The 14,656-nt window shown below is 30.0% G+C and overlaps 1 protein-coding gene across 1 annotated transcript; it reads right to left on the bottom strand.

Annotated features, from left to right (window-relative positions):
• Positions 1-5,019: 5,019 nt before the first annotated feature.
• LOC110728069 (GDSL esterase/lipase At4g28780-like) lies at positions 5,020-9,506 on the bottom strand. Its single transcript, XM_021907686.1, has 5 exons — positions 9,119-9,506; positions 8,025-8,152; positions 6,732-6,977; positions 6,211-6,466; positions 5,020-5,536 (listed from the first exon to the last, which is right to left on the bottom strand). The coding sequence occupies exons 1-5, from the start codon at positions 9,375-9,377 to the stop codon at positions 5,298-5,300; spliced, it is 1,128 nt and encodes a 375-aa protein (XP_021763378.1). The 5' UTR covers positions 9,378-9,506; the 3' UTR covers positions 5,020-5,297.
• Between the last annotated feature and the right edge of the window lie 5,150 nt (positions 9,507-14,656).

The raw sequence follows: 14,656 nt of genomic DNA, 5'->3' as shown, positions 1-14,656 counted from the left end.
ATATATATATATTTATATATATATATATATATGTGAATTGAACGGGCCTTAATTATAATCAAAGAATATATATATATTAAAGCAAAAGCTAATGAGCGTCCCCGATGCGTTAGATAAGAGAAATAAAAGTGAAATTATTAAAATAAAACTAACATTAATTACACTGAATGAAGCATGATTTTGTCATGCTTTCCTAACTAAATACGAGTACTATTTTAACCAATATAAATATTCCTTATCTAACGCTACGGGGCGCTCGTTAGCAAAATCCATACGTTAATATATTTCAATTTGATTTAAGTCTTGCTTCTATTAAAAAAGAAAATAAAGGCTTGTTTATTTCACCTTATTTTTGCCGATCGATTTGATTTTATCTAATGTGATTGTCTGATTTGACTAAACTTTGACCTTGCGTATACAATTTATTTTTTGAAGAAACCTTGCATGTACAATAATGTATATATATATATATATATATATATATATATATATATATATATATATATATATATATAAATTAGGCTTTGGAGCTTCCATACTAAAACCAATTGGCAATAGTAGGAGGTACTCCTCTACCTTATAAAGTGAAACCATCTCTCCTCTTTCTCCAATGTGGGACATTCATAAGTGGACTACAATGAGTTTCAACAATTACATTTTTTAAAATAAGTAGTTACTGTAATTTTTATTTGAAAATTTCTTTTTAAGGGGTGTTTTGATTTTTTTCTATAGAATTTCTTGAAAACATTTGATCAATTTATTGCAACATTAAGTATTTATTATTATTCTACTTAGACTAACCCATGAAAGAAGTACCTACAAGGCAGGCTACAACACAAAACAACATTTCGAGCCATTTGATAATTCATGATTACACTTGATAGAGGTCAAAGATCCAAAAGTACATACACCTAGGCATAGAAATAAAAATCAGTATTTGAGGCTAATTCTACCTAATTTTAAGGAGTAATAACTAGCTAGGACAATATAGAACCTCAAAACAATAATAAATTTAATTAGGTTTAAGCTAATACTCCGTATTATCCATAGTAAAGATGGTTTTAGCGTTTAGGTTGTTTATAGGGATCATATGATTAATGAAACAACCCGAACATCAACTAGCAATTGTTGGATGATAACATATACTTGTGTATGTTAAATTTATAAAGAATGCAAAATGAGCTTGGATAACCTACTACTAATAAGGGGAGTTCAATTTAATCCACTTACAAGAAAAAGGAGTTATCATTTCAAAAATGAAATATATTGGTAATAGAGGTAGCTCCATGCTTAGATGTGTGGTTTTCACCCACCATTATGAAAGAATATTGTATGACTGCATGTAAAAAGTAAGGGCTATTTCCTTATTTATGTATGACACCAACACTAACTCTTTAAGCTAGAGTTGTAATTAAACTATTTCGGGTCTATTCTGATCTAATGAACTCAAATGAACTAAATTGAGCTGAAATGAATTGTTTATGAAAGTAAGAAATTAGGAACTGAACTGAACTGAAATTAAGCTGAAGAGAACATGTCCTTCTTCATATTGTTTTCAATGTAGAACAACTCAAATATGAACAAGCTAAGGTTAATTATATTAAGGGTTTTGATCCATAGGTAGAGTTCACAAACTAACCCAAAAGTTCAACATGGTAAGTACAGTTCAAAGACACGAGGTGAATTTTGAGTTTTTGGATTGTGAAGAAATGAAGCTGGTGAGCAAAAAGAGGTTCACAGGCTAGGGTTGGGCTACCTAAGCTAGTTCGGGACCTAACCATGGCCAACTAGGCACATCATGACCTAACCCGCAACCAAGATTCGAGAGTGGCGTGGAGTTGCGTAACTTTTATATTGATATAGATTTTACGGCACTTACAATTCATATTTGTAATTAATTGCGAAAGATAATTAGTGGGAGATTGGGAGAAAGGGTAGGATTTTATGTTGAAGTATAAACTTCCCAAATAACACATATAAGTGTTCTATATTAAGAAAAAGAAGAGAGTCTTAAATATTGTATAAGGCTAAGGGGCTACTCATCCTGTTGTCGCGTCGTATGGTTTTGGGATGGAACCTCCTGTCGTCTTGACTATCTTTTGGTTGCGGGTGCGACTCAGAAGGGACAAATTACAAACACCTTTACCTCCTTGATGGGTGTGAGTTGTAATTCAAGGGTGTGGTGAGGGTTGTTAAAGATATGAGAACGTTTTATGTGAGATCGGACTTACCGCGAGTCCAATACATTTAACATTAATAATTTAATATCTGACATTAATTAGACTCATCATGAGTTCAATTCACCCCCCTTTTTTTTTGTAAAAATATTAATTAGTTAGTATCGAGAAACTATGACTTTTTCCCTATTAGTTTGCAAAGAATTTTTTTTTTTTTTTTTTTTTTTTTGTGATAAATATCGTTTGTTATTGTTTTTAATGTCTATGACCTTTAATTTGTTTGTACAATTTTTTCTATTGCTAGTATGCTAGTATTTTTACTTCCACTATTCTCAACATCAACATTCAACAATGTACTTGAGTTACTTGACTATATGTTAGCTAGCCATTTGTAGGGTCCATTTGGAATGAGTCCCAAAAGGCATACGAACCCATTTGTAGCATTGTAGGGTCCTTGCCCAATGCCCACAGCAACATGCTATTCGATTTTTTGATGTTTAAAAACCTATCTATCACATTTAACGTACATAACTCATTAATGTATTTAGTGATGCTACCAACTCTTTGGTGGCTATTGATTAGAGAACAAAAGAGTTTCTTATCTGCCAAGACTACCACTAGACCATTTCACATGGATATAAAGTTTATATTTAATTTTATGTACGTCTTATGCAAAACGTACGTGTAAATAAACAGATAATTCATGTACTAGGTAAATGTAGAAGTGTAAAAATAATAATTCACATTTGAGTTGAGAATAACAATCCCAAGTTGAAGAGAAGAAGAGGAACATTAACATATAATTTTGTTGGGATTACCACGTACACCTATCATCAATAAGTTTTAAAGAAACTAACTTTGATAGGAATTTATCTTTTGTATATAGCTTAGATTCTCATCTTTCTAAAATTGTTCTCCACCTTATGAATACATACTTATTAATAAAAAAAAAAAAAAAAAAAAAAAGGGTGGGGGAGTGATTACAATTTTGTTTGACAAAAAATAGCATAGTTCAAGTTAAAAAGACAACAGGATAAATTAAAAATGAAAGAAGAAAACTATAATCAAGAATATCTTAATGGTGGATCTACTTTAAGAAATAAACTAAATTTTTTTTATGGAGTATATGATATAGCATCACAACTAACCTTCAAGCACAATTTAATACCTAGATCTACTCTCCCTCTTTGGCTCTTTACCATAAATTGTTTAGCCCTACATAGTATTTTTAGTAGATCATTATTCAAATAATGTTATGGTATGATATGATGATAGATTGTTGCAATGGCAACAATCAACCAAGCAAGTTGTAGTGTTGATAATCTTGTGCTACATGCTTTTAATTTTCGAGTTGGAATATTTAATACTATTGCATTTATAAATTTGTACATTATAAGTGATTAATGAGCTAGAACAAGTTACTTTTACAATCAAGCTAGATCAATACACATATAGGTCATAAGGAGTAGTTATTGATTAATGTGTTAGTCTCTCCAAAAGTTTTAAATTAAATAGTTGTAGTAACTTTTGACTATCTTGTTAATGCGTGCTTTAAATACCGCCTAAAATAAAAAATACTGTAGTTGATTTGATATTATATTAGGTAAGTCAAAACGTAGTATGATCTGAGTAGCTTTTTCATCATATCTTTCTTGGCCCCCTCCCACTCGAACCACTTTTTTCAAGGATATTGCTAAAACACCTCTAGACATAAACTTGCGGTTTAATTTGCTACAAGTCGAAAGCTCATTATATGCTTATAACAACCCACGTTGACATCACATCCCTAATTTTACTTTTATATTCAAATCTTACTCTCACATATCATTATACATTCAATGATGACCTCAATTTTAATAATAATATTCAAACCGTACCCCTACTTTTGCTAGTAATTACAATTTGATATAATTGCATGGATTTGTTAGATCTTCTTAATTTAGAAAACTAGCATTGTTTATTTAGTTTTGAGTTTTCCCCACCCGGTTTATCAGAGCTTAGCTCTAATTACATTCAGATTTGACTCGAGTTGCACACCTGCCTTATGGTGGATAAGTCTCCCAACAAGAGTTGTAAGCATTCGATGAGGCTCGAATTCGAAACCTCCGTTAAACAACATCAGTCAGCTTACCACTTGAGCCAACTCTTGTTTGTCATTAATTTAGTAATGTTACCTTGAAATCTTTTGATTGATAGCAAACTACACACCATAGATAAAACAAACACCCCGGCCCCTTCTACAACTAACTTTAAACCTTACCTAATTAAGCACATTGCTACTTAATTCCTTTAAACGATCCTTAATTTCTAAGCCAATAGTGAAAGGGACCTTTCATTTTCATTAATCTCGTGATTAACCAAATATATAGTTGCTCATTCTAGATCAAACTTTTATAAAATTTGTACATCGTGTTTGTTCATATTTGTATATGATTAATAATAAGGACCTCTATGCTAATTAGTCGCATAAGATTTAGACCTTAGCAATAACTCACAAAATTTTATAAGTAGAAGTCACTTAATGGGTCCAAAACTATTTTATTTTATTTTATTTTTTAATTTTTATTTTATTTTTTTCTATCATACGACATAGAACACACTGCCAAACTTAGTTGCACTTTTAATATTAAGAATTTTTTTTTTCTATGAACAAACATATTTGTGATTTTTTGGTCCAAATTTTAAAAACAAATACGTACTTTGTAAGAAAAGTGTTTTAATTTAAGTACTTTAAGTGTAAAAAATATAATATACTTGCACAAAGTTAAAAAGAAATTATATCTATTCAAAAAAAAAAAAAAAGAAATTATATAAACGAAAATAAATAATGTAACAAAACTCATTCAGAATCGAAATTTGATACATTTGATTGAATAAAAGTTGAATGATTACAACATTATTGTAGTTCGATCAATCCATAAAGAAGGACGACAAACAATGCATGCCTAATATAACAACTTTTCATGCCACTTTTAGTTTACTAATTTTGCAACCTAAATATAGATGATTACACTTGAAAGAAGATAGATAGCACCAAAAGTACATATATAGCTAGGAATAGTAATAATATAATGACATTATCAATCTAGCAATTAAGCAACCAATGCAACACTAAGCTAGCTAAGGTTTCTTAGCAGCATCAACAGCCAAGATGGTGCTAAGGTTCATGGGACTCATGTGGTCGACAGACCCGATCATCATCTGCTGGACAATGAACCGGTTAGCCCTTTCAGTAGGATGGAATGCATCCCAAAATGCATAGACATTTCTATCAGGGCACACATTTGATGCAACTGTGCATAGTCCTAACCCATTGTAGGGTCCTTGGCCACAACATGCTACCTTTGATGTTTCAAATCCTGTCACAATTAAATAATTTACTCATTAATGCATTTAATTTGGGGTAGAATCACCAACTTTGGTGGCTATTTATTAGAGGATAAAAAAGGTTTCTTATCTATCAAGGTCGTGTCAATAAAATCAAAGCAGTATGAAGCAATCATGATAAAATTATTCAAAGTGCGTGTTATATTTATTTACTGGATAATTTACATGATATAAAATATTTTTTCTAATATAATATAGAAAAGCATACGTGATCATACTCATCATTTTACTTAATTAAATGGGTAATATATCAACTACATATAATTATACATCAAGTTTATATGATTTTAATTCTAGAAAAATTAGAACAAGCATATATGAAAGAATGTTATTATTACTAGTAAAATTTACCAATATTCCCTCATAAATGATGGTTCTTCATACTATACTACAAAATTCCAAAAAGAGAATTTATTATTTATAACCACCCCCATCAAATGTAGGCTACGTAGCCATTAGTCTTTCCATAACCAACCCTATGTGCCTTTAATTATTTCAGCCCTACTAGAACAATGCTTTAATATTCTTATGATAGAAAATACAAAAGTGAACTGGATATTCGAGTTGACAGTGTATTTAATGCTTATATCAGGTTAATTTAGTAACCTAAAACAAATAGATAACATTATTTGATAACGTAACTTACCGAATGCTTGAGGATTTTCAAGGAAATTATTCAACATTCCACCGGTATTGGAGGCAATGAAAACATCAGAGCCAATTTCGCTGTTTAGGCTTTGAATCATTTGGGTTAACTTTGGGTTGAAAAGGGCACCGGCTCGTTGCGGGTCAGGGGCACATTCGCCATTTCGACTACCTTGTGAGGCTAACTCACCAGGGACACATCCAATTGGTCCAGTTCCGGTAACCAATACTCTCCTTGCTCCCAACTCATAAAGCCTCTGTGTATTTGTCAACACACAAGTTTAGCCGATCTACTGATAGAATAATATTAACTTAGCTAAAATTACTTGTATCTCGGTATACCAATAAATATTGCCTAGTAAAAGTTATCACTTGATGATACATTATCAATCTACCATACGTCCATAAATGATACATTGACAATTGTCACGTGCATTATTTAATTTAGATTTCTTTTCGTTGCCTTATGAATAAAATAAATAATATAGAATAGCGGACAATTATTATGATATAAAAACTTACAGATAAAACCCCTTTATACTCCCCGATGACATAATCAACATAGTCTTCAAGATTGGGGAATTGAAGACGCCTAGCCGTGATTGGAAGGAGGAAGTAATTGTTGATAAAATCATTGCCACCAAGTGTAATTAGCACAAGAGCTCCATTCACTCGGCTTTGTGCTTGTTCTTCTCCAATTAGCCCGGCTAATCTTTGTTGGTATAGCTCAAACAACTCCAATTGACGGCCTATCCTTATAATATTCACCTATAGCATTCCCAATTTAGAATAAAGAATATTAATTATCAATAATTGTCTAATCATATGCAAAAAATGTCATTTTATTTATCTAAATTAATATTGGCAAGTGTCAATTTACACAATATTTTAAGAAATAGGATATGAAATTGACGTGTTTTGAGATTGAGCGAGTGATCAACAAAGGGATTGGTTGATGAGTCGAAATCTCATCACCATGATGTCAATTTTGTTACGAGGTCAAAAGCTAATCTAAAACAATTAATATAGAAAGTAAGAAATTAGAATAACGTGATTACTAAATTATTCTTCATGTCTCGAAATAATAAGTCACGTATATGATTGGTTCATTTTACAAAAAAATCCTTCTAGGGGAGCGAGGCCGTCACTTTCTAGTGCTACCTATAGCCGTGATAAATAGAAAATTGGAAAAGAATTTGAGCTATTCTACAACTAGCTAGGATATATCACCAAAATTATTATTGCACAACTTTATTAGGATAGATCCATTTAATAAATGCAATTTTGGTATTTATATACATATTATATTAGTCTATTTTTTGCTGGTGAGATGAACGTAAATTGCCATAATGTCCCTATTAAATAGCTAGCTAAAAAAAGAAGCAGCAAAGAAAGTAATGCATGAAAGTTACGTATACTGATATTATTATACGTACACCACATGCACATGATCCCTAAAACTAAAACTAAAAATGAAGATTATTGTCTATCAATAAATAGCGAGACATATAATTTGGACACATTGAGAGAAATGTAATATTGTACATTTGTACTATAATTATAGAGAGCAAATATTTTGTTAAGCATGTTAATTAGACCACTAAAACACGTCACGCACTCTTCGGTTAGTACTTTATTAATTAATTAACGGTGTATATTTTTCAGTGTTTTGAAAATGCTAGTGTATTAGTTACGGAGTATTATTTACATTTGACAATGATAGGGCATTGATGTTTATAATAGACGAATAATATGGAATGAGAAAAGTTTGTTTCGTAGTCATATAGTATATCCAATTAAAGGATTTAAACTTACGAATTGGATCCCAGTGTCATTAAGAACCCCAACTCCGGCAGAAGCAAAGTTCGCGCCAACCAGAAGTCTTTCTCCGGTGAGCTCAGGGCTCAAGATGGGTAGTAGTGGCTCTGTTCCAATTTGCTCACCTAATGCAATTCCATCAACCACGTTTAAGTCAATAAAGCATTTTTTTTTTAATAATCATAAATACTAGCTCCTACTTTTCTTTATTTAATTAGGTCATGAATTATCAAAAAAAGTTGTAATAAGGTCATATGATATACATACATTGTACGTATGATACGAAAGAATGTAAGATGCTACTTTTAAACAAGATAAAAAAAAAGTTTATATACTTGATGATGATTATAAAATGTTGTAGTTATAATAATAATAAAAAATATATGACATATTTTCCCTATATATTTAAAGCATTAGACTTATAACCTTAATACTAAGTACCAAATCATCATTATTTAACACCGTATTGATGCATTGATTACATCCAAAGGAGTGAAAAAAGAAGGAATGAGCAAATTTAGTCAAGAAATAAAATAAAATAAAAAAAAACAAAAAAATATAAAGTAACATTTTTTTTATGTAATTTTTTTCAAGAAAATAATTGTCATTTTATGTATAATTACTCCATATAATTGATTTAAAGCAATTCAATAAGCCTAGCTTGATAAATAGTTTATACATTTGTATGTCCATGCTCAAAAATAAAACTAAAAATTATATTGCATTGTTAAATGGATATTAAAGCTCATGCTATGAATTGAATTTGTATGATGGGCACTATTTTTTCTTGAGTAACATCAACAAAATTTACAACAATATTTTTTTTTATTATTATTTTTAGATATTATATAGTTATTATACAAGGGTATAATGATTGCAAATCTACGTTGGGAAGATATCCATTACAAACAAATTCAGAATTTTCTACTTAGAAAAAGATGTTTCAATTATTTATTTTCTCAAAAAGACCTTTAAAATTGTTGGGGGGACCCCTGAAAAAGCCTATACATGCAATGCAATGCTACTTTAGAAGTCTTATAACGATAGTTTCTATATAGTACTTGTACTCTTTTAGCTAAGTGATGACTTACAAATGAGATCCGGGATGTTGAGGCCATTGGAGAACCGGCCGGTCGGTCCATTCGGAGAATCGATCCCATACGGTGGCCTATCGGCCCTAGCACTAGTGACCAAGTAGTTGTTGTTGCCATTATCGACTAGTGAATCGCCAAACACGAAAAAAGCTCTTTGAGCTTCAACATGAGTTGAAACCAAGGTTAAAAAAAATGTTGCAATGCACAACATAGCATTCAAGGACATAACCCTAGAGAATGAAACACCACAATGCATGGCTAAGCTAGTTAAGTTACTCACTTTGGAATAATGTATATAAAAACTATCTAGTATAAATATGTAGTAATGTATAAAAACTATATTGTATAAAAATATAGTGTTGAAGTGTGGAGTAACACTATGAGCTAAGTGGGATTTTATAGATGAAAAATATAAGAAATAGTAATATCAAAAGTATGGGAGACTTATTAAATGGCCTTCTTCTCTACCACCTACATAGTTGTATAGTGTACTAACAATGCCAACAACTTCGTAGCAAAAAGGGGGGCTAGAGAAATGAAGAAGAAAATTAATAAATTAATAATAAAAAAAAAAAGGGAGAAACAAATAAAATTGCATGAAATATTAAATGATAAAGGTGGTCAATTATAGGTATATAGCAAATTGTGGACATAAATAAGTGTTACAATCTTGTCATTTTAATGCTGTTATACTTTTATTTGGTTATTTTCTTACTAACTTTCTTCAAAGCCATTGATGTAATAGTACATAATTGTGATATTGCATTTACATATATACCAAAATTATTGTGACCAAAATAAAGGTAACTTCGAATATAACATTATCACTAATATTATGTACTACTTTTATATCAATGGGTTTGATTTTGCTTGTAGTACTTTGTAGTTTGTGTGTGTCAAAGTGTGGTCCATGTGTTAAGTTTATGTAAGTTTGTATTGGCTTGTTCAAGTGGAGATTCTTTGGACACTAATTACTTAACCTTTTTTTAGCATGTCTTAATTAATTTTTGGAGTTTTTTTCAATATATATCTAATATACTTGTGTTCATTTGTTTTTCCATGATTGCAATAATATAGGCTTGTTTTAATCTTGCATTAATTTGTAAATATATATTGCATTATAAAGAAAATTGTTAAATACTAGCGAATTTCATTCATGTGTATACCTGTTCTAAGATTATACTCCGTATTAGTTAATATTGGTGAACATACATAACATATCCCTATGATTGCATATATTGTAACCATTTATGTATTTATAGTAAAAGTACTTTACTTTAATGATTAACAATACTTTATTCTCAATACTCAATAGATTATGAACATATGATCTGAAGATGGGCTGTATATGATCATCACTTATTTGGAAAGTAACATGTCCATGTTATTGGTATATTTCGAACAAAATTAATTGTTTATGACTTTTGTTGCTAAGATTAGCAACAATTTAATTAGCTTGTACCCTTTTTCCGATGATTTGGCCAATAAATTGGCCATTGCACAATAGTAAACTTTTGTTCAAAGAAATAGACAACTAGGGGGCATATATATATGCAGCTATAACATAGTTGACAAAATGTTTAAATCACTACCATGCTTTCCTTAATAATTTTCTTGTTAGAGGAACTTGCAAATAATAAAAAGTTTCGTAAAAGGACTAAACAATCAACTTTATAAAGATGAATGTACACGAAATTAACAAAGTACAATATGTTCTACTTCTTTTTTTTTTCCGATAAATAGCTTATTAAGGGTCAATATAGAAATCGACACTTTTTTTAAGTAAGAAATCGACACTTAGAAAAGACAGACTTTAAGACCAAATAAATTGTACAATTTTTTAAGATTCCCTAATTTATTCCAATGATACAAGTCATACAACAAAATTTTACATGTTTATCCATAAGATTGTTGTTCTAGAATCGAACTTTAAAGTACTTTCTCTGATTTCACTTTAGAATCTCATTTTTTTAAAAAGTTGCTATTTAAAAATATTATTAGAAAAATAAAAAGATCATATAAGATCTCGAGTATACCATATTAATTACATGTCTTATATATGTTATAACCCTAATATTTACAATATCGAAAGATGTTTAATTAATAAATAATTAACGAACATCCATCTACTTGTAGAAAATGAAGAATTATTATGGATGAAAATTTAGAGCAGACAAATTTGGAAAATTGAATCTACATAGTTGCTATTTAACCACGCACTCTTTCTCTTTTGCACAATTAAAATCTCTACTTATGTATAACTATGGAAAGGCTTTTGGGAAACATGTTCTATGTTTCTAAAAATGTTTGGTCTGTCCTTTAAGTAGTAATAATAATGAGGTGATTATTTAGACTCTTCTTTGAAATTCACGAATCATTGATCTAGATGTAGAGCATTAAAACCAATAAGTGCTAACTCATTAACTCTAATCAAGATTAATTATTACTCCGAACATTACAACATTAACCACCAAACAACAACTGTTTTAATGAAGATTATCCTTAAAAGAACGTGAGGTGGATCGCCAGATGTTGAAGCCGGATGTATTACGAGTGAGGGAATAAATAATCTTTATTGAGTCTTAAGGTGCTAGCCGTTAGTCATTTAATTTAATGTCACTCTAATTATAATTATTAGCTAAGGAAGCTAAAAATTACTCTTGTCTCCCACCTTTTCATTTTGCTTAAACCAATTCACCCCATTTTGGAGCACTACTTCATTCAACCCCATTTTTGGCACTCTTAAATATTAGGGTCTGTTCACTTCAACTTAATTTCAATTCAGTTTAATCCAGTTCAGTTTATAATTTTCTTCTCTCATAAAAATATTCAGTTCAATTCAGCTGAGTTCAGTAAATGTGAACAGACCCCTAAGTAGTACCTATTTACCTAATAAGTTTAGCCTGTTTAGGCACTTTAATTAAGCATTATTCTTAGCAATTATATGTGAGACTTATTATTAGGTTTCTTTCTTTCAAGGTTCATTTCATTGCATATATGTGAACTTTTTAAAGCGCTCAATTCTTTTATTACATTGCTATTAAAGAACTTGGAATAGGAATAACTAAAAGGTGGATTTTCTTGTGACAGTTGTGAGATGAATGTGTAGGCCACAATTTCTCTTAAATTATTTAGAGTGATGAGATGAGATGAATTCTTCTTTTCTTATTATTAGATCGGAGTAGTACAACTCATGCACTTTGCATATACTACGTAATGTATCGATCGTGTTACCTAAACAATATGACCACATAATCAAATCACTATATAATACTAAATAAGGCTTGACTCACTAGATGAAAATTAAGTCTCCGACCAAGCAAAAATTCGTGAGGGTTATGATATGATCATCAAATACCTAATTAAATATTTTAATCAGATATGAAGCTAATTGAGTTATTACGACTCAAGAAGACACTAAAATCAATATGAATGGATTATACTTTATTTTATATAAAACTTCTTATCCATATTTTGGATCAACACAACATCATAATAATTTTGTGACTCCATTTATTTATTTATTTAAATTATTGATAATAACTCGAAAAAAGTTTCTTTAAATTATTTTTACTTTTTTTTAGAGGAATCTTATTTCTTACGAAAACTAACACATGAGGACATGCATGCATTTTCCTAAAAATTACTCTTAAAATACTGTAAATTGTTTCTTACATAAATTTGGAAGGAAAAAAATTAATAAATTTTTACTATGGCCAATGGCCCCTAGCTTACATCATATTGGATCTCAATGACAACTCATCATTATTCATCTGATTTTTTTTTAATAAATTTTCTGGCAAAAGCACTTATAAATGTCCACATAGTTAGTTAAGCTTCTTGTACATTGGCTAAATTATGTCATTTTCAAAAACTGACACTATATAGTACACTGAAATTAAATCTCCAATAAAATGTCACCTTTTAGTTGGAAGCTATTAGTACTATTTTGTAACGGAGTAGAAATATTATGTACGTGAGTTAAAATGTAAATATATATCTCATGCTAAATAGTGATGGTACTCGTACAAAATAGTAACATCAACAAATTCAAGTGACTGAAACTATGGTCGGCAAACAACTCCTCAACACTTCCCACTGCTCTCTCACAAGAGAAGTCAACCGGGGTTGATAAGTGCATTATTAGCGAGTCGGCCCAGGTAGAGATGGTCACTAGATCGGATTAACCATAACCAACCTGAATATCCTTGATTAATAGGCCACTTATTTTTAATATGATCACAACTAACTAAGCTACATTCTATTTACTTAATTTTATTTTCAAGTGCACGTGAACTTATAAAATTAGGCTATGTTCAATAATTCATCTTTCTACATATAGTAAGTTGGAAATTTTGTGAAAAACTACCTATTATAATCCATAATTTGCGAGAAACTACCTATTAAAAAAAATGTTGTAATTGCCTACCTAATTTTTTAAAAATGTTGTAATTTACTACCTTTACGCCGGATTATGAATGAGTTTGACCAAAATTCTCCGGCGTTGACTTGGTCACGTGACACTTGGTGAAAGAAAAGGGTCATTAAGTGTCACATGATGATCACGTGACCAAGTCAACACCGGAGAACTTTGGTCAAACTCCTTCATAATCCGGCGTAAGGTAGTAAATTACAACATTTTTCGAAAATTAGGTAGTCAATTACAACATTTTTTTTAATAGGTAGTTTCTCGCAAATTCTGGATTATAATAGGTAGTTTTTCACAAAATTTCCTAGTAAGTTTAAGATATACGGGTTGATAAGAGCTATTCAAATTTATTTTATCTTTCAAGTAAGTTCTGATAAGGTTTTTGATAAGTTCACATAGGTTACATTAAGTTCATTATTTAATTTAGATTATTGAAAATCGGGTGAATTGAATTTATCTGAATTTAGTTAAATTAATTTAACTTGTTAAACATATCTTAAAAGGGCATTATACTTAGATAGTTCTAACCACATTTTATGTGATCTGATTTTTTTTTTCTTTTTTGTTTTTTTGAACATATCTAACCTGAATTAATAACATTGATATGAACTTATTTTTATTGAAATCAATGTTTAAAAGTTATAAGGTGAACAGAGCAAGACTTAAGTGAAAGACAAGACTAATAATATTAGCACGTTCTACTTCTATTTATAAAATGTGACTATATTTCCTAATTCATTAAACTAGTACAAATTATAATTAATTACAAACACATTAAATACAAATATTTGTGGTGTAGTAAAATGTATGAAGTATATACTAGAACCCTACGCTCTTCATCGTGACTGATTAGTCAAGTAGTTGAGGCAACGGTGTTTACTGCTTGCCTTAGCATCTTGAAAGTGTTGTCTTCACAAACTAAGTGATAATTGTTTGTTTTGGACATAAGATATATGATGGAAATCTAATTCATGAAAAAATTAATTAGTACTCCAATTTAGTTGCTGAATTTAATCGATTATAATGATGGATCCAACAATTATATGTACCAACATTATGGACCATTAATAGCAATTTTGCTACATATATTATTTCATTGCCAGCTT

This window comes from Chenopodium quinoa, unplaced genomic scaffold, assembly GCF_001683475.1.
Source record: "Chenopodium quinoa cultivar QQ74 unplaced genomic scaffold, ASM168347v1, whole genome shotgun sequence".
In the NCBI taxonomy this organism is placed as follows: domain Eukaryota; kingdom Viridiplantae; phylum Streptophyta; class Magnoliopsida; order Caryophyllales; family Amaranthaceae; genus Chenopodium; species Chenopodium quinoa.
The sequence above is the reverse complement of the archived record's forward strand: the minus strand, read 5'-3'. Positions and strand labels throughout refer to the sequence as shown.

Excerpts from the sequence above, each read along its gene's own strand:
- LOC110728069 (XM_021907686.1), bottom strand. The coding sequence starts at position 9,377 with ATGCATTGTGGTGTTTCATTCTCTAGGGTTATGTCCTTGAATGCTATG. Across the intron at positions 6,467-6,731 it reads AGTATAAAGGGGTTTTATCT|AGGCTTTATGAGTTGGGAGC; the intron begins GTAAGTTTTTAT and ends ACAAATACACAG. Across the intron at positions 5,537-6,210 it reads TGAAAATCCTCAAGCATTCG|GATTTGAAACATCAAAGGTA; the intron begins GTAAGTTACGTT and ends TAATTGTGACAG.